General features: G+C 38.4%; 1 protein-coding gene across 1 annotated transcript in view; it reads right to left on the reverse strand.

The window, feature by feature from the left end:
- The window catches only part of LOC149198785 (putative pentatricopeptide repeat-containing protein At2g01510), a 68,699-nt gene extending 47,285 nt beyond the window's left edge, over window positions 1–21,414 (reverse strand). The window contains exons 1-2 of the mRNA XM_089400360.1: window positions 21,183–21,414; window positions 20,373–20,528 (exon numbers count right to left, since the gene is read on the reverse strand). Coding sequence (XP_089256486.1) covers window positions 20,373–20,528; window positions 21,183–21,414 — 388 coding nt within the window. The remainder of the gene's footprint in view (window positions 1–20,372; window positions 20,529–21,182) is intronic.
- Between the last annotated feature and the right edge of the window lie 311 nt (window positions 21,415–21,725).

The following is a 21,725-nucleotide window of genomic DNA, read 5'->3' on the forward strand; positions in this document are numbered from 1 at the left end:
GATAATAGCTTTGATTTATTGTGAATAAAGAAGACTGTTTGGTTCAAGAAGGAGCCTGTTGTTTCAAACTTATTTCCCTTTTCTCTCATATGTTTAGAATCAGTGTGTTGTTGCTGGTATAAAAACAAATGTGATTTGCTTTGTGCATATTGACAACTAGCAGTTCATCGTTATTCCTGGTTATTTGAATGTAATTCAATAGCATTGATAATTCATTAAAAAGGTTGTTGATTCAAGACTTTGTTAAACATCAGTTGCAAGTGTTATATGTATGGGAAGGAATGTATATTCTTGTATAAGTAATTGGATTGCGATTATGATTTAATACAACCTTGTTCTTATGTGGACCAGTAATTGATTCATTTGTACTTGGCAATTATATATGATGTTTAACCTCCTTTTGTTTTGCTCCTGCTAGATAGATTATGATAGTTAGGACTAGCTTAAGTAGTTTAGATAGGATTTGATACATATAGGTTAGTTGTTTCCTTTTTTTTATTTAATTGAAGCCTTCCTCCAGGAAGCTATCCCTCAACACCTTTAATAGTTAACGGGATCCTTTAAGACCCGTTGGAGCTAGTCACCCCAAATGAAAGCAACTTTAATTGGGGTCTGTGATCAGGTTAGTTCCCCTTGTTGGTATAGCAAAAATTCACCATGTCAACAAATTGGCACTAAAAGGAAGACCTGAACTGCTGTCCACAGCTTTCAAGATTTCATCTATAAATGTCACACATGGATTCAAAAATATTAATGCATAGTTCGTAAAGGTCTAAAAGATCCCTCCTCCCATTTGGAAAAGCCTCATTTTGAAGAAGCAGAGTAAGGAAATCTCAGTCCTGTGTCTGGGTCACCCAAAGAAGATAGACTATGGGAGTATCCTATCACTCAAGAACAACCAGTCAGAGTGCTTACTCATGCCTATGATCGCTCCCTATCTCAGCTTCCCATCTTCCATTATTTACCTCTGACAGCTAAAAGAAAGCCAAGGATCCTTCCCATAAGCGAAGAGACAACTGTAACCTCTTCTCTTGCAGATATTGTGCTAGACTCTTTGCAAAGTATCGACACTCGTTGGGAAGAAATTCCTGAGAATTCCCCCTCTGGAGGTAATCCCTGGTTAGATTTGGGAAATTCTAGCAAAGAATGCCTCAAAGAAACCCTCAACCAGAACCTCCATATCCATAACATGGCTAACATTCCTCCTCCAGATGGGAATCAACCTCTACTTCCCCCTCTGGGTGGGAATCAGCCTCCACCACCTCCTCTAGGTGGGAATCAACCCCCACCTCCTCCAGGCTCACTCCCTCCCTAGCTTTCACAGGATGCCGTAGCAATACCTGGGCAGCAGCATGCCTTACCCAAGAATGCAGAAAGAGTATTGCCTAAATTCAACCCTGAGCGAGGAGACATTGCTGATAACCATATTCACTCTTTCTTCCTAGCTGTGCGCATGTTAGGGGTAGCCGATGAGGATGTGGTATGTCGCTTATTCCCTTTCACTCTGATTGGTGCGGCCTCCACATGGTACTTTATCTTAAGAATAAGATCGATCACCTCATGGGCTGCTTTTCAGCAGGCCTTCTTAGACAAGTTTGGCGATGACAAAACATCTGCGACCTTAGTTTTAGAACTATCTCGTTTAAAGATGGAAGCCAAAGAAAATGTCAAGGATTTCAACATTTGGTTCAACACTTTGTTCAATAGAATCTCAGCTAACGCTAGACCTATTGATGAGGTGCTCATGGAATTATACATCACCACTCTCCCTGTCCCTACTGTGATGTGGGTCAAGAGAAGTAATGCACAAATCTTACAAGGTGTTATCGATGAAGCAATAAAAGTCAAGAATGAAATGATCAGTCTCACAACATGTCATCATACAACCGAAGGGAAGAAAGTCTCTCAGTCATCCAAGAAGAATAATGGGAGTGATAACTATTAGGTCCCTATAATACTAGCGATTCCCCCATTACTATTACAGTTGTATCCCTTATTAATATCGTTGTGCCCCTATTGTCCCCATATTGTTATTACTGTGCCCCACAAAATCCCTCTATTGTTATTTTTGTGTCTTTATATTATTATTGTTAGGTCGGCTTGGTTATATTGTGACCCCTTAGACTCCTATATATAGAAAGGAGGTTTTGGCATTTGTATCATCCAAGAATTGTTCATTTGTGTAATGTAAAGGAGGTTTCCCCCTCGAAGAGGCTGAATTCTAAGGTGTTTATCTCTCTTTTCTATCCTTTTGTGAGCTGGTTTCATAACATTTGGTATTAGAGCTTTGGATTCTAGGGTTTCTCTACTCAAAACAGGCCATCGTGGAATTTTCGCTAAAACTTTTTTTTCTATGATGTTTCAGATACTAAACAAAAAACCCATTTGGGTCAAAATCGTTGTGAACCTCGAGTCCAAATTTCAGAGATTTTCGCGCTATTTTTGTGGAGATATGATCTGAGGAAGTTGGCTATTTTGCAGACTCCCGAATTTCATTCCAAACAAATCCGAAGGACAAAACAGTGAAACGTGGAACTTCATACAAGTTCGCTCTTTTGAAAAGGTCTATAATCAGGTCATCTTGGGAGATTGTGCATAACTCTTTCTTGGAGAATCTAAATTCTATCAGACTAGTGGCATTGGAAAGAGGACACATAGGGCTACTGCAGGTCGCAATTTCAGAACTGGATGATCCAAAATTACAGAGATACATTAGATTCAATATCGAGCTCCTACAAAGTGAAAAAAGGTGTGTAGTTTTTTTAAATTTTTGCATAAGCTTGGTTTGAAAAATTAGTTTGAAGGAATTCAAAGGGCATAGTAAAGCATTATTATCAGTAATTGATGCCCCGAGGAAATAAAATGAAAACACCTAGTAAGCAACCTGAAAGCTCTAACATGACTCATGAATAAGAGGAAGAAATGCAACATGATATATCAAAATTATGAGACCAAGTGCAACAAATGTAACTCGCACAAAAAGTAACAGAATCTAGGATGGATGGTTTAAAGAAAGATGTAGAAGCTAATATGTATGGCGTGGAAGCTAATATGGATGGTTTAAAGAAAGGCGTAGAAGCTAATATGAATGGCATGGAAGCTAAGATGAATGTCATGGACGCTAAGATGGATGGTATGGACGATAAGATGGAAGAATTGAAGATAAATTTGAATAAGTTGCTACAAGAAATGGTCACTAATGGTGAAAGGGTAGTAAAGGGAACTCATGATGAGAACAAAAGAAATGTTAATCATGATTTCATAGACTCTAATGTTGGATTGAAGACCCACTATATTCCAAAAATCGATATGAGGATGTTTGATGGCAAGGATCTCGCAACATGGATACTATAGATGGAGCAATTTTTCGATCTCCATAATGTGAAAAACACACAAAAGATACGTATTGCAACTTTATATTTGGAACCAAATCAGTTTTTATGGTATCGATGGCTTTTCTCTCATAAACAAATTGTCACTTGGGAAATTTTTACGGAAAAAATGACAGCACATTATGAGGATACAAAAAGAAACACTTTTTTTAGCAAATTGATAAGTCTCAAACAAAAGGGTTCAATGATGGAGCAAATTGAGGACTTCCAAAAATTGAACATAAGGGTAAAAGATATCCAAAGGAGCATAGGATTGATGTGTTCATATGGAATTTAAAGGATAATATCCAACATGAGGTTTGCCTTTGGAAACCTGATTCATTGGAGAAGGCATTCAGGTTAGCAAGAAAAATGGAAAGCAAAATTATTGCAACCAGGAAGCCTACCACTCACAACTATAAGATGGAAGAGTTGTTGCCCCTAGCCTTCCACAACCTATATTGTTGACACCACAACAATTCGAAGAAAAAAGAGTAAAAGGGCTTTGTTACAGTGGTGATAACAAATACACTAAAGGTCATAAGTGTGTTGAGAAGAAATTATTCTACATAGATTGTGAATAGGAGGAAGAAAAGGAATAAGAAAGGTCAAAAGAAGAGGATATACTCCAGGAACAAACCCTAGATAAAGAAGAAATGAATCTGACCATATCTTGTAAGGCATTGGCTGGAATTACCACTCCTAAAACCATCAAGATAGAAGGACATATCAAGAATAAAAAAGTAATAGTGTTGTTGATTCAGGAAGTACCCACAATTTTATTCATTGTAAGATAGCAAAAGAATTGAATTGCTTCCTATATTCCGCACTAGAGTGTCAAGTGATGGTTGCAAGTGGAGGAACCATAAATTTCTCTGGAAAGTGCCATAATATCAAGCTATCCAAGGGAGAATATGTATTGAATAGCCCAATGCTTTCCATTCCAATGGGAGGTGCTGATGTTGTAGTAGGAGTCCAATGGCTACAATCCTTGGGTACAATAGCTTTTAGCTTTCAAGAAAGTTTCATGAAATTTTCTGCGGAAGGAAATGAAGTTGAATTAAGGGGTATTGCAGGGAAACCGGGAAAGATAATAAACTCTAACGGTATGACAAAACTTATAAAAAAGGAACAACGAGGTGTAATTGCAAAATTATGTTCACTAGATGTTTCCACATTGAAATCATCTATTTCTCCAGATCTCCAAAAAGTCTTGGACAATCATTCCAAGGTATTTGAGACTCCCAAAGGTCTCCCACCTATTCGTGATCATGATCATGCTATTCATTTGATCCAAGAAGTTTTCCTCCAAACATCAGGCCGTATAGATATCCCTATGCCCAAAAGAGTGAAATTAAACGTATGGTTGTAAAAATGCTAGAGGCTGGTATAGTTCAACCTAGCCAAAGTTCTTTTTCTGCTCCAGTAGTATTGGTGCACAAGAAGGATGGATCATGGCGCACGTGTCTGGATTATAGGGAGCTCAAAAAGCTCACTATCAAAGATAAGTTTCCCATTCCTATCATTGATGAATTATTGGATGAATTGCATGGATCAATTTACTTCACCAAGTTGGATCTTCGTTTAGGATATCGTCAAATCAGAATGAAGACTGAAGACATTTCAAAAATAGCATTTAGAACTCATGAGGGTCACTATGAATTTTTGGTCATGCCTTTTGGTGTTACCAATGCACCTTCTACATTTCAAGGTTTGATGAATTCCATTTTCAAAACCTTCCTTAGAAAATTTGTGTTAGTATTTTTTGATGATATACTAATCTACAGCTAGTCTTGGAAGGATCATGTTGAACATGTTGATAGGTTGCTACAACTATTGGAGGAGAAACAATTATATGCAAAAAGATCCAAATGTTTCTTTGGAGTACAAGAGGTGGAATATTTGGGTCATATTGTATCTCATGAAGGAGTTAAGGTAGACCCTAGAAAAATTAAAGCCATTAAGGAATGGAAAATCCCCACATCCATAAAGCATCCACAAGGATTTCTCGAGTTGACAAGGTATTATCACAAGTTTGTTAAGAATTATGGGAAAATAGTAGCACCTCTAACAACATTATTGAAGAAAGATGCATTTTCATTGACTCCAGAAGCAACAAAGGCCTTTGAACATCTTAAAGAGGCAATGTGCCAAGCACCAGTCTTAGCTACACCGGACTTCACACAAACCTTTATTGTGGAATGTGATGCTTCAAGAAATGGAATTGGTGTTGTTTTAATGCAAGATGAAAGACTCGTTGCTTTCGAAAGTCGTCCAATCAAGGGAAAGTATGTGCACAAAGCTATTTATGAGAAGGAAATGTTGGCAATACTACATGCACTTAAGAAATGGCGACCTTACCTAATGGGAAGACACTTCAAGGTAAAAAAAGATCATGATAGCCTTAAATACTTTTTAGAACAAAGATTATCCTCTGAAGAGCAACAAAAATGGGTCACAAAGATGTTGGGTTATGACTTTGAAATCATCTACAAAAAAGGGAAGAAAAATGTTGTGGCATATGCACTCTCAAGAAAGGATGAGGATGTGGAAGCATTGTTGTGCACCATTTCTATTATCCAACCAGATTGGATAAATGAAATAAGGGAGGAATGGAAGAATGACGAAGAATTGTGGGCACTTATTCGAAATTTACAACAAGATTCCAGTACATCTGATACATTTAGCTGGAAAAATGATTCGTTATGGTACAAAGATCACTTATACCTCTGTAAGAATTCCCAACTCACACAAAATATTCTTCTGGAATTGCACACTTCTCCCTTAGGAGGGCACTCAGGATTTTTAAAAACTTACCATAGGTTTAAGAAGGAATTTTTTTGGGATGGCCTTAAATCGAATATTCAAAAGTTTGTGGCGGAATATTTGGTGTGCCAACAAAATAAAGTTGAAACAATTAAGACACCAGGTCTATTACAACCTTTATCCATTCCAAGCCAACATTGGGAGGTGGTTTCAATGGATTTTATCACAGGTTTACCCAAGTCTGAGGGAAAGAGTGTCATCATGGTGGTAGTTGACAGACTTACCAAGTATGCACACTTTTGTGCATTATCACATCCATTTAAAGCCAATACAGTTTCTACTGCATTTATGGAAGCAATTCAAAAGCTACATGGAAACCAAAAGATTATTGTAAGTGATAGAGATCTCATTTTTACTCGAAATTTTTGGTCAAAATTATTTTCTTGTCTTGATACTCAGTTAGCTCATAACTCATCTTATCATCCTCAATCTGATGGGCAAACTGAGAGAGTAAATAAATGTTTGGAAGGATATCTTCGTTGCTTTGTATCTGATAAACAGACACAATGGGTCAAATGGTTGCCTCTAGCTGAATGGTGGTATAACACTTCCTTCCATACTGCAACAAAAATGACCCCATTTATGGCACTTTATGGATATCAGCCACCATCCATCACATCATATTTAAGAGAAAATTCTAAGGTTCAAGCAGTGGAACATCACATTGAGCATCAACAACAAGTTCTCCAACTCTTAAAGGATAACCTTGTGTTGGCAGAGAATAGAATGAAACAACAGGTAGATCAACATCGCAGCGAAAGAAGTTTTGATGTAGGTGATTGGGTATTCCTACAGCTACAACCATATAAACAATTGTCCCTCAAGCAAGCTAAGAAGGATAATAAATTATCACCAAAGTATTATGGTCCATACAAGGTGTTGCAAAAGATTGGTACTATGGCATACAAATTGGAGCTTCCTGCAGCTTCTCGAATGCACCTAGTTTTCCATGTTTCATGTTTAAAGAAGGTTATAGGTGACAAGCTCCCAGTTCAAACAATATTGGCAGAACTTGATGAGAAGGAAAAATTATATTGGAATTGAAAGCAGTCACAGAAACAAGAACTCGATAGCTACGAAATTGATCCATTTCGAAGTATCTCATCAAGTGGAAGAACTTATCCACTAAAGATTCCACATGGGAGGATGAAAATTTTATATAGAAGCATCCAGAACTACTTAAGCATTGAGGACAACACTTTTTTTAAGGAGAGGGGCATGTTAGGTCCCTATAATACTAGTGATTCCCCCATTACTATTGTAGTTGTATCCCTTATTAATATTGTTGTGCCCCTATTGACCCCATATTGTTATTATTGTGCCCCATAGAATCCCTCTATTGTTATTTTTGTGCCTTTATATTATTATTTTTAGGCCGACTTGGTTATATTGTGACCCCTTAGACTCCTATATATAGAAAGGAGGTTTTGTCATTTGTATCGTCCATGGATTGTTCATTTGTGTAATGTAAAGGAGGTTTCCCCCTCGAAGAGGATGAATTCTAAGGCATTTATCTTTCTTTTCCATCCTTTTGTGACCTAGTTTCATAACAATAAAAAAGTGGATGAGGGAAAAGAGAGGGACACCACAGATGTGGAAGGTTTGCATCGGATCATTTAGAAACTGACAAACATAGTCATCGATATGAAAAGGAATTCTGGAGAGAGTACTAGTGGGAATGGAGGAGAGTATTACAATAGAAAACCATTCAAACCTTTCTATCATAAGAAGACAGAAGGTGGTCAAGGTCAACTTGCGTTACCTGCTCCACCCAATGAAGGGAATTTAAATATGGAAGAGCTGGCTCTTATTGGATTGCTCCTTAACAAAGAAGAACCTATAGTCTGGAGCCAGAACAAGAAAATAAGGAAGAATATCAAGTAGAAGATCCCTTGGATGAAGAATCCCAAATCAATGTATTGTGGTATTTCTATAAAAATGAGAATGATGATGATGAAGGAGGCAGTATGGCAGAAATCCACACTAATGAAATACATACACAAAGTAAGGGGCCACTTGCAGGTGTGATGAAGCCTATAGACTAGACAAAGAAAGATGTTCACCCTTTGAAGGCACCCGCTCCCAAAGTTCCTGTTGAGAAGGGTAGGCCTAGTGGTCAGCCCAGGAATAGCCCAGTTGCAAACCATCCAGACAAAGATAATACATCCCCCACTGTAACGAAGGCGACTCAAAATGGTAAACTCCCACCTAAGAATAGAAAAACTGGTATGTTTACTCTACCCTATCCTATTTATAACATTTATTACAATATTGTGGATGATCTTAAAAAATCTAGGACTAATATCACATACTTTGATTTGCTAAAATTAACGCAGCAAAGAGATCTGCTCCTAAGAGCTATGAATGAGTAGAACTGCAAAATTCCCACCATCCCAAATAGCCAAACCAATAAGTCAGTGTCTAGACCTGTCAACACATCCGTTACAACCCAAATGCCATTAGCTATGGAAGCCACTCTGTCCAAAATGAATCGAAACCCCCAAGATGTCAGTGTAGCCATGATAGGGAGAAAATCAAAATATGTGACTCCACCTTTCCTTATCACATTTGAAATCCTCAACATGAACATACACAGTTGCTTGGTAGATTTCGGTGCCTCATCCACTATTATGCCTTATGTTGTTGCTAAAAGACTGCATGCAATACCCAAGAAAACTGGGACTCGAATTATGCAATTGGACAGGACAAATGTGAAAGTAATTGGAGAATTGAAAGATGTGTTGATTCGTATGGCTGCTAAACCACAATACACAAAATTCATTGATATAGTGGTAGTTGATATACCTGAGGCTTATGGAATGCTACTTAGTAGGGAATGGTCAGGAAAATTCAATGGATATTTCTCAACTGATTGATCCCATCTCTTGCAGCCTTAGAAGGGAAAGGGTGATATGCTAAGAGTTGATCGTGAAAGATACATGAAGTATGTGGTGACAGAATTAAACGGCTCCAATGAACCTGTAATGTTTACCAACTCTATCCTTGGGAATTATAGTTTCAATGTTTATGCCACGGAAACCTATTTTGGAGAATTCCATGCAGAAACAATTGAAGAAACTGCAATAAACACATGGTTGGAAGCTCTCCCCCATAGTCCAACTGGCAAACCACCCTGTAATATAGTAGATGATAGAACTAGTTTCGTAGGAAGCAATTCAATTGATGTAACATTAGACTCTATATTTTGGACACTCTATTTTGATGGCTCTAACTGCCTTGAAGGTGTAGGTGTTGGGAGCATTCTTATTGATCCACAAGGGAACCAACATCTGATGGCTATCTGGTTGGAGCTCGCGTGCACCAACAACATGGAAAAATATGAAGGCTTACTGTAGAGCCTGAAAAAAGCCATTGATATGAAGGTAAAAAATCTTAAAGTTTTTGGTGATTCATAGATAATTGTGGACCAAGTAAGGAAAAAGATACACTGCAATGCACCACACCAAGTAAGGTACCAGCATGAGGTGTGGAGCTTAATTGACAATTTTGATTCTTTTAATATCACATACATGCCTCGAGAGTAAAACCATGATGCCGACTTGATGGATGGTATGGTTGCAAAAATTTTGCCTGATTTTATATTAAAGAAGAATAAATGCTATGTTGAATTGATTTTCATACCTTCCATACCTGATAACATCTCAAATTGGCAGACATTCGAAGGTGATGATCAAATCCTTAAGCTCCTGCATTGCAAGAGGACATTAAAAAATGCACTCATTGATGAAAAAGAGCATGACAGGCTTGTGAATGAGAGTGAAGACGAGGTAATATCTTTCATGGAGAAATTTATCATCAACAGGTTTGGCATCCCTGACATTCTCATGTTTAATAACGCTTCTTATTTTTCATCACTAAAGTTGACCGAATTTGCTATTGATAAATCAATTCACATAAGGCATGCATCAAGCTATTACCCCCAGGAAAATGGAGTTGCAAAGTCCTCAAATAAAAACCTCATCTGCGTAATCCATGCATTTGTCACCGACAACTAGAGGAAGTGGCACAATGCTCTAACAAATGCTCTCTAGGCTGATAGGGTCACCCCAAAGGGTAAGCACATGAAACTTCAACACTTATGGCTGGGCCCGTTCCAAGTTGAGGAAGAAATTGGTCAGGGAACTTACAGATCAAAAACCTTATAGGGAGACACTGAGAAACTCCCTGTTAATGACCAACCTATTAAGAGACACTTCCAGTAGCCACCACATGGTGGTTACTTCCTGAGTAGGTTAGAATTCATTTTATTTTTGTTGTTAGTTTAGTTACATTTCCATCTTTTCCTTTCTTGTTTTTCTGCAAAGTTTATTTTCCTTCTATTTTGAATTACACTCCTTTTCAGCCGACTGATTTCGGTCCCCTAGTCTTGTTTTACCTTTTTCAGATTTCCCCATTCCCCTCCTTCAACTTTTTCCTCCTTCATTAACCTGTTGATGAGTCTGTTGATCCTAAATCCATCATTACCTTGCAAATCAAACAAATTTTCAATGAGCCCATGAGAACTAGAAATCAGAGGTGGAATTCAAACCGAAGCCACTCATTAGCATCTGTTGGGAACTAGGCGAGATCTGTTGATAACTTGGATACCTAGAGCATATAGGGGCATCTTTATAAAACAAAAAAATGTGTAACTACAGCTGGACTAGCATGGAGGAATGTTGCATTTTAAATAAATCCCACTTAGACCTAGCCTATACTTGCCTATAAGGTTTGCAGTTATTCTCCATTGGTCCCATCCACCACACTGAATTCTCCAATACTTGTCAACTACAAGTATACCTCCTTTCATGGGCTAAGCTCAATGTCATATACTCCATGGCAAATCCAATTGTGCTCTATTCCTTGTGCCTAAAAATGGAAGGACTTATTTAAAAGAAAATGAAATATCAAGTCCTTGTGCCAATCTAGAAGGACATATTGTTTGGGAAGCCGATTAGACTAGGGACTATTTCTGGGCTCAGAGTACCGGTTGATACAGCAAGCCCAACCTTTCTTAAGTGGTTTAAAAATATGGCATGCTCCATGACTGCACCCCAATCAATCATATGAAAATATAGCATTGAAATTCTTATATAAAGTGCAGATAAACATATCTACATCAAGTTTGATGAGCAATAAAGAGCTGAGGTACACACCTAAACAGATATTGACAGAACAATGATGGCCCCGAAAGGATTCTTGAAGGTAGAAAATAGGTAAAGGAGGGTCAATAACCCTATCAGTAAGTAGAAGCTATTTGTCTTTATCCCACCTGAAGCAATTAATGTTGAAGTGGAACCCATGCTTGTTCATCTATATAGTTTGCATTTCAAGTTTATCTTAACACCCTGATGTTCTATTGATCCAAGGTTTATTTGGAAACAGAGATAATTGGTTCGCCCAGTGGTTCGCCATTTGTTGTGGCCACAACCACCACCCTATTAAAACCTGCCTTGGTAGCAATTTTGAATGGGTCCCCTAAAAGTTGATCTTTCAGCTCTCCGAATGATCTATTTTATCCCAGAGACTTTAACTTGTTGCCGAGTCAAATCTTCAATTCCTAATGGTTAAGCCCCCCTCTTTAAATATCTGCCGTGTGATCCATTTATAACCCTTTATAGCCCTTCATTCACATCCTCTATTGGCACCTTTTCAACCCTCAAAAACCTTCCATCACACCTTTATCTCCATTATAACTCTTTACAATGGAAATCCTTCACAAACATGCATAAATCACCCCTTTTTGCATATCACAATCAACACTAAGGCATGAGGTTCACCGCTATACTCTGGACTCGATGACATTATTAACCATATTTTATATATATATCGGGTCCGGAACCATATCGCATATCGCAATCAGTGGGATTCCAAGGCTATATATATATATATATATATATATATATATATATATATATATATATATATATATATATATATATATATATATATATATATATATATATATTATATATATATATATATATAGCGCACCTGTCTTTCGGACCCGATGGCTTTATTATATATATATATATAGCGCACTTGTCTTTCAGACTTGATGACTTTATTAACCGCAATATATATATATATATATATATATATATATATATATATATATATATATATATATATATATATATATATATAGGTCTAAAGCCCCAATCGCATGTCGTAATCGGCGGAACCCAAGAGCTATATATAAGGCACGCTATGATATTTTGGACCTGCCGACAACTATGAATCTTGGTATATAATATTTCAAGTCCGACCACGGGTTTTCCCTTATATTCTTGGGTTTTTCGAAAAGTATTGAGGTCAGGGTTTTTCAAGCGAAGTCTTACATTGCGGACCCGCCGAGATCATTAAACATAAGGCATATATTTCAGGTCCACTCCCCCTGCCCCCAATCACTTGTCACAATTGACAGAGTTCATTGTTTATACATAAAGTAATTTATGATACGGCGGACCCGTTGGAAGTATTAACAAATATACATACATACATATATATCTATATATATATATATTGGGTCCGCTTTCCTCAATCACTTATCGCAATCGGCAGAGCCTGGGGTTATGCAACATGCAAACGAGTGATATGGCGGACCTGGCGATAATTATAGGGCCGTTTTCATAAATTTTGAAGTCCGGCCTTATGGCCTGACTGAGGGTTTTCCTGTGTTTTCCTGCATATTCGATGAAATGTTATGGTCCCGATTTTTAAAAGAAAATTAGGTAAAGTGAATGGTCTGCCTATGGAAGCGTTGTCAATGGATTCTTGAATAATAATGAATATTATAGGCAACGGGAATAGAGGTTATAATAGGTTCAATGGCTTAATAATCATGATTTCTTTGCATTGTGAGATTAATAGAAATGGTGGTTGAATGCAAGGTTTGTTTAGAAGTATGTTTGGCATATTTCCCATAATCATAGCTAAGTAAAAATTTTCTCTGTAGGCAAGGAGTAAAATACGCATAAGCGGATCCGGCGAATCCATATATGCGGATGTGTCGTTTAAAGAGGCATCCGTAGGCGTTTTTGGTCGAGATCCATGCATTTCCTGTGTATTCTGAAAGTGAAATTGCCCCAGGTTTCATCATGAAGAGATGACACACAGTCATCCTCTTCTAATCAACACCTATTCATTTCCCCAGGAAATGAAGCACTCCAGTGACAGGAAATGCCTTCTACGTGTCAGCAGTGACACCAATTGTTCTACATCTATGTATTCTGATCTGTATATTGAAAAGAATAGGGGGAAGATTGAGAATAATTCCCGGTTGCATAAGTATTACCTCTGAAGATGAGAGGAGGGATTTTTGTTTGAAGAGAACAAATTTGAGTTATTGTGAATAAAGAATACTGTTTGGTTCAAGAAGGAGCCTATTGTTTCATATTTATTTCCCTTTTCTCTCATATGTTTAGAATCAGTGTGTTGTTGCTAGTATAAAGACAAATGTGATTTGCTTTGTGCATATTGACAACTAGCAGTTCATAGTTATTCCTGGTTATTCGAATGTAATTCAATAGCATTGATAATTCATGAAAGGTTGTTGATTCATGACATTGTTAAACATCAGTTGCAAGTGTTATTTGTATGGAAAGAAATGTATATTCTCATATAAGTAATTGGATTGCGATTAGGATTTAATACAACCTTGTTCTTATGTGGACCAGTAATTGATTCATTTGGACTTGGGATTTATATATGATGTTTAACCTCCTTTTGTTTTGATCCTACAGAATCGATTAGGATAGTTAGGACTAGCTTAAGTAGTTTAGATAGGATTTGATACATATAGGTTAGATGTTTCCTTTTGTCGATTTAATTGAAGCCTTCCTCCAAGAAGCTATCTCTCAACACCTTTAACAGTTAACGGGGTCCTTTAAAACCCATTGGAGCTAGCCACTTTAAACAAAAGTAGATCTAATTGGGGTCTGTGATCAGGTTAGTTCCCCTTGTTGGTATAGAGAAAATTTTCCATGTCAACATGGCCCTCCAAGAGTGTCTGGTATGTGTGGCCAAATTCTAGGTCACTTTTGTACAGGAGTGGCCAATCTAAAGTCGCTTGCCCACAAGAGTTGAGCACGGTGGTTAACACCATGACTGGTGGTCGGCTGAGATAGTCTGTAACATTATTGGTGCTTCCCTTCTTCTACTTGATATTCAAATAGAACTGTTGCAGGTATGTGGACCACTTTTGATGGCAATCATTTTGCAACTTCCCTTGCATCTGTATGAACTGCAGGGGTCCGTGGTCTGTGTGGATGACCATTTCCTTCCCAAAAATGTAATTCTTCCATTGTCATGTTGTAGCGTCTACAACCACCCTCCAAAATTTTGCCTTAGCTTCGTTTTGGAGCCTCCCTACCAACCTTTCATAGCAGTATGTCTTGTCTTGTCAAGTACATAAGCTTCAGTGATTTTCTTACAAAATGACAACCTGTCCATCAAATCTTGTTGCATCCCCCTCATAGGCTATTTCACCAAACTTGGTCTAGCTGCAGGCTGAGTAGCTCCCTCAAGAAATTGTGCAATTCTGGAGGGCAACTAGCCTTCCCTCCAGAAATTGTGCAATTATGTCTGGCAGCCTGTTGGGCTCCAGAATTGCGCAAATCTTCCTGTCACTTTTGATTGGAAAAATTGTGCAATTCCTCCCAGCAGGACTTCTCAGCCCAGAATTGCGCAATCTTGGGCAGCAGTCAGCTGCTTTGCCCAAAAATTACACAATCCCTTTGGGAAGCCAGCCCAGCTCCCTCACAGAAATGTGCATTTTTTCCTCCCAGCTGAGTAGATTGTTGCATGTGTAGTTGAGTTGATCGGTTCCCTCCGGGACCGAGAAAAACTATTTTGCATGCATGGGCTACTCCTCCCAAGGCAACATACAAAGGCATCCCTTGTTTCAGGGATCTATTTTTAGTAGTTGGAGGTTACATGCAAAGATCATTTCAGAAAACTCCCACCAAGTGTCACTTTCCCTATATTTGTGGAATGCACGTCATAACCTCGATTTTATCAAAACTCATCAACTAGATGTTGCAGAGCTCATTCCTCACATCGATTTTTTATCTCTAACATTCCACATTGCATCTAGGAGTTGTCAGCACATTTAGCTCAGTTGTTTTTGGGTAAACTCGCTTTTCATGTCTCGCACTACGTTTCTAGAATTTGTTTTGTGTTTTGTTTTGTATGAATGTTGTCTTCTTGATTTCAGTGAGCTCTTGTTGTCATTTTGATACATACTAGCTTCTACTAGCATCGTTTCAGTTTTTGTTAACATCTCACTGCTGTCGCATGCATGAAACTATTTTTGCACGGACAGTCGTCGTTGTGGTGACTTGCTTCAAACACATGCATGCCTTCCCGTTTCTAGAATCCTACACTTGTTGTTTGCATGAACGATCATTCACTCTTGTTTGCACTCATTTGATGTTGTATTCACACTTCTCATGTTTTCAGTCACCCGTCGGTTAGACTGGGCTGCCTTGGCCTGGATCGTGCCTTGCCCACTACCACTACGCATTTTCGGAAGAGAAGACTCTGCCTTCCCTCCAGAAATTTCCCAAGTCTAGCCAGTCACTAACCTCTAGGCTTTCATTGCACAATTCTTAGAGGTAGTGTCTTGTTGGCCCCAGAAACTGCGCAATGCAGTTTGCTGGTTGCATGTCATTGTTGACAGAAATTGCATATTACACAGTTTCAGTCCTTAGCAAGCTAGGTTGGACTGTGAGTTGTGCAGTTCCAGTAGTCATTCAACCTCCTAATAGTTGGGCTATGCCTTGCGCAGTTTTGGTAGTCATTCTCTCAACCTCATGGCGGAAATTGCGTGACCTTCATGATCAATCACACAGGTATGTTGCAAGTCAGTTCTCAAGTTCGTTTTGGTTTTCGATTGACAAATTTCTTGCCATGAGTGTTTCCATGTCTCTAGGTATCTCAAGCATTCATCTGCCTCTCAGTAGCACAGGTACAATGGTTTCCACGAGAGCAGAGTTGAAGACACCATTTAGGGCACACTTGGGGATGCAGTCAATCAAGTGTCTATGAACTTCCTACCCATGAAGACATCAAGTTCTTCGTAGACAAGGACATCAAGATATGACAACAACAACATCATAGCTGTAGCACCATGAACAATAGTTGAAGGCAGCACACCGGATACAATGAATGCAAGAGGAAGGTTGTTGACAACATAGAGGCAGAACAAAGTTGTAAACTCAAGCAGATATACCTGTGATGAAATCAACTTCGGAGACTCAGGCTATGAGGTGTCGACGCGACATGAAGATCACATGAAGACAGAGAAAAGAACAGAGAAGGAGTTCCACGTGTTAAAGCAGCAACTCAAGGAAGAACCAGAGTTGCATAGACGAGAGAATGAGTTGCAGTAGGAATAGGTACAGTAGCCGGTGCAACATGCACTCACGGATGAAACTACGCCCGTTCAAGTTATAGATCCATCCCAGCAATTGGCACAGAGTAGACATGGTGAGCAGTGTTGTTGATCGCATGCAAAGGAATTCAGCAACATGCATGTCATTGTGTGCACGCATGCGATCCCACCCATTCAACACACTCACCGAGGCAAAGACAAGAAGCAAGTCTGACTAGAGCTGAACATGAAGTTGACAGTTGATGCACATGACCACTAGCACACACTGGAAGATCAACATGGACATTATGCATCAATGTGTTTCTGGTTCATCCGCACCCAAGGAGACCATGCACATGCTAGCGTACAAGTTAGATGGAGGAGCCACACCAATGCACCCAGATGCAACGGAGGAAAGAGTTCACTTCAGTAAGATGTCACCATGGAGCACATGCACACCATCATGGATGACCAATATTGACATCATCTCACCACCTTCACCATCACAAGCATGTCAAAGAGTTGATCTCACAATAATGGACTGAGTGTCAGTGATATCTTGCATGGATTTCTCAAGCCATTTTGTCTCACATGGGCACATGTGCATTGTAATGTAACGTCTTGTCAAGTGGAAGTTCAAGTGTCGATAGTTGGATGTAATAGTCATAGAGTAGATGAAGAGTCATGAGGGTAGATGAACTGTCACAAAGGTGAATGTCAATGATCACCCCACCCTTTGCTATAAATAGAATTGCATAACTCATTGTAAAGGATTTTGGTCAACCAAGCTTCCGATAGGACTATCTTAGAGAAAGTTTGGACAGTATTGTAATGAGCCTTGGCTTCTCCACTGTGCAGAGCTAGTATATCTCTTTGGAGAAGCAGGTGGTTGTGGTTGTAATGTTCCGCTGTTGGAACTAGTGGTTGGACATGGATGTATTGTATGACTAGAACTTACACTTCTTAATATAATAGAGCCATCACATTTCATGCATATGTTGTATTGTATTCTATGCTATCTGGTTTACTCTAAATGATATATGTATTTGTTTGCTTACACATGCATGTATGGATTATTCTATATGAATCTGTATGAATCTTTCTGAAATGTGTTGTTGGTTTAACCATCACTTTGTATTGCTCGCTAACTTGATTTCCATCTTGTGATGCATCTTCGCTCGTGTGTTCCTGGTGCAGGGTAAAATACCTACACATACCCACAGTATGCAAGAATCTGCATAACACAACTGTACCAGGTATTTGAATCTACAATGGAGTCAAATCTTCAGACCATAAATGGTTAATACCCCTTTATAAGCAGTTCCTTTGTTATCGGAACTTAATCACCCTGCTGTAAATCACCTATCAGAACTCTTTTCCATAGGGATCACATAATACATTATCAGCACTTTTCTCAAAGGAATGCATTAACGCAAATACACTATCGGCGGGGTTTTATTCCATGAGAAATGGAATAACACTATCGCACTTCACTATTGGTACTTAATCCTTTATAAAAGGATTAACATGCATAACATACCTTTGGGCCTTTATACAGCCTCTGCACACTTACCGAGATTTTCCTTTATCGCAAATCAAGTTTTTCTCCTCCTTGGGTCATTAACAGATACAGGCCTTTGTCTCCCTCCAACTCCGATGTGCAATTGCACAATTAGCTCAAAAGTTATCAGGAGAACTTAATCATATGTCCTTCGTTCCTTTTGGAAAACATTGGAAACGGAAAATACAAAGGAAACTCCGCTCCGAACTACATACACAGATTTCAAATATTATAGACCCACGACTATGATTATCGTCAGGTCCGGTCTCTAATCACTCCACGCATCCGCTCCTCCGAACTCCGATAGGTCCGAGCTCTGATACTCTGATTATCGCTATCAAATATCGCTTCTCCAGCTGCACCTGGCTTCTTCCGCTTTAAACCTCCGATTACATGATCGTCGATCGGTCTATCGGTGATATTACCACATTGCTCGTCGGAGTTCACTATTTCGGTTGTTGCCATCCCTTGGCACCTCCGAAATGCGATTGCAATTTCAATCGTAGCCGTTGATCACCCATATCCAACAGCTGTTGAGCACTAACACTTCACGCTTCTTTGTTCATCCCTTTACTTAGTTTTTACACTATGTCATCAGTTCTTCTGTGGTTTGGCTTCTTTAAAGGTTTTGGCCTTCAACCCATTCGCAGCTCACTCTTCCTTTTGAGCTTAAACTCCTCACTCTCCTTTGATCTCTGTCCTTGCAGAGCTCTTCAACTCTGCCTTATTCTTCCACTTGGGTTTTGTTTTGGCCCAATTTCCCTTCGCTGTTCTGTTCGAACAATACTCAATTTCTCCACTGGTATAGTGAACCAATTCTCCTCTTGATTCCTCGATTCTTCAATAGGAATCCACACAACCTCCTCTGTGTTCCTTCTCTCAGAGTCCTCCACTCTTTTCCTCAATTTGATTCAAGGATCCTTCTACGATTCCTCTGAATCAACTCTATTCCTCTACATCCTTCGGAATTCTACCTGTACCTGTACAGATCCTACAAATTCACAAGTCATTAATTTATGAAATACTCTTCAACACGTACTCACACATTCAGGATAAAACTATGTGTGTGTGTGTGTGTGTATATATATATATATATATATATATATATATATATATATATATATATATATATATATATATATATATATAAACAAAAGATTAAATTCGAGACTCCTCGGTCTCACACAGGCCGGATCTTCTACTATCAGTGGCCTCTCCTTTTGACACTGCCCATAGGCCTACATATATTCTATCTATCCCTCTATATCTCCTATTGGACGTCCATCACACATATATTTATATGGAAACATTGGATCGAATCACTGTGAAGGATCTGATCACATCCTTTCCTTGAATCACTCATCTAAAGCCCTAAATCTCGGTACAGAATACATATGTGGCTGTATTGCATTTTATAACAAGTCTTCAAGAGACTTATCCATTCCATCATTTGCTCTATTTTAAAACAGAAAAATCCCCTTATTCAGCTCAATGGTCCACATCTATTCTCCATTTAATGCCTAAAAACTCTCTCTCACTCCTAGAATCATGAACTGTTCTAAGAGTCCTAATTGACTTTAGGCTCTTTTTTTATTATTTCCACTCATGTCCTCATTTATTCGAGGGTACTTACAATTTCCTCTCACATATCTAATTAAATCACTTAAAGGCCTAGATATTACATTAATTTGAGACTTAGGAAAACTATTTCCTAAAAATACATAACCCCTCTATGTCTACTTAATTACAATGGTTTTCCTTGGGCTGAATGCTCTTGTATCAGACACCCAAAGTAGAAAATATTCATGATCTCTTGATCATGTGTCTTCTGATCTTTGTCTTCCTGTATCCCACACTTTATTCTGTAACTGTCCACATGCTTTGTTCCCTTGTTGCTACTGCACTTTTGCTATCTTTTGCCCCATTTTCTTCTTCTTATCAATCAGGTTCAACTTTTAATTGATCTTGCTTGCTGCTGCTACCATTTTCCTCCATTTGGACTGCTTCATCATCAGCTCCCACATTTCTTCAATCTCTGTCTCCAGTACATCTTTGGGCTGGTCCATCTTTTGCTTCATATTTCTGTCTCCTTCTCTTTGTTTTAGGTTGTTGTTGTTGTCTTCTATGCTGAATTTTTCTTTGCTTGCTCCAACTTTTGGTTTTCTTGCTCTTGCTTCAACGCTTGTTGTGACTCCTATGTTGACTTCTCTTTTACTTGTTGCCTACCTATCATCCTTACCCTCTTTCATGATTGAATCATGACTGTTCAACACTTTCTCCAGCAATTTAACTTCTCTATTCCATGGATTGAGTTCTTCCATAGAATTCTCTTCTTCTCTCATCTTTATTTGGTTGTTCACCTGTGCCAAAACTCCTCTAGCACCTGCAACAAAACCTGCACACTCAAAAAACTTGTTAAAATTAAAAATACAAGGTTGTTTTGCCTTATTTTCCGTTGGCAACACTTTAGTTTGTTGCATTGTTTCTTCCTCTTCTGTCAACACATCAGTATGTTGATTTGAACTCTCAAAAGAATTCCTGAGACTGTCAACTAGTCTCTCTTCCATACCATCTTCTTCAATGATATCTCTCTGCTTTTGTCCACTGTAGTGAACTCCTTGTTTTGCAGTGTCAATCTACTGAATTCTCATTATCACCTCCTTTCTCTTGTCAATGACATTCATGACAATGCCTTTGTCTTCCCTTTTCAACAGTCTGTTTTGAACATCCATTCTCTATTTTTCCAACTCCCTTCTTTGAAAATCCAATTTTCTATATAACTCAACAATTTAAATTGGAGTAGATTTTGGAAATTTTACACAGTTCTCCATACCTTCCTTTGTTATGGATAGATCATTAGATGTCCTTTCTCCCTTTTCTAAGTATTTCCCATAGACTTCTTCTTCCTTAACATATTTCAGTAGATGTTCTTCTTTTCTACTGACTATCTGAACAGCTTTCATGGCTATTTCCACTATAACTATCATCATGGTGAATTTATGATCCTTTACTATGTTTTCAGATAACATAGTTTCTTCTTCTTCAGTACATTTTTCCTTGCTATCCCTTTGTAACTCTTCTCCCAGAGTTATCCCGGTGTCATCTTCATTAACATTCTCCTCCATGACAGCTTCTATAGACTCATCCATAGATTTTTCCTTATGTATGCAGTCAAATTCCTCCTCTTCTAAAAAATTTTCTTTGTCACCTTTCATTTCCATATCTTCATCTCCTCTCAAGATATCTTCAAAATGCTGCTTTTCTCCTGAAATATCTACCATCATACACAAACTATCAATTTTAGAAACATAAGACTCTATGGTCCCACTTGATGGTTTAGCCATCATATCTCCTTGTTGATATAAATCCTTCATATGATTCAGAAATTCTTCGATGGTCTGTTTTTCAATCTCTTCAAGCCCTTCACTTGGTTGCTTGATATCTTCCTCCAGCTGTATATGAGATCTATCTATCTCATCTTTTTCTAGAACATAATTTAGATTCTGCTAGTCTTCTTCCTTCTTCATGAAAATATTAGCCAATTTTCCTTCTTTACATGTTTCACCTGCATACATACAAAAATTGTCAGTTT

Source organism: Pinus tabuliformis, chromosome 2_1 (assembly GCF_031772625.1).
Source record: "Pinus tabuliformis cultivar Carrire ecotype Pingquan chromosome 2_1, CPIR1, whole genome shotgun sequence".
In the NCBI taxonomy this organism is placed as follows: domain Eukaryota; kingdom Viridiplantae; phylum Streptophyta; class Pinopsida; order Pinales; family Pinaceae; genus Pinus; species Pinus tabuliformis.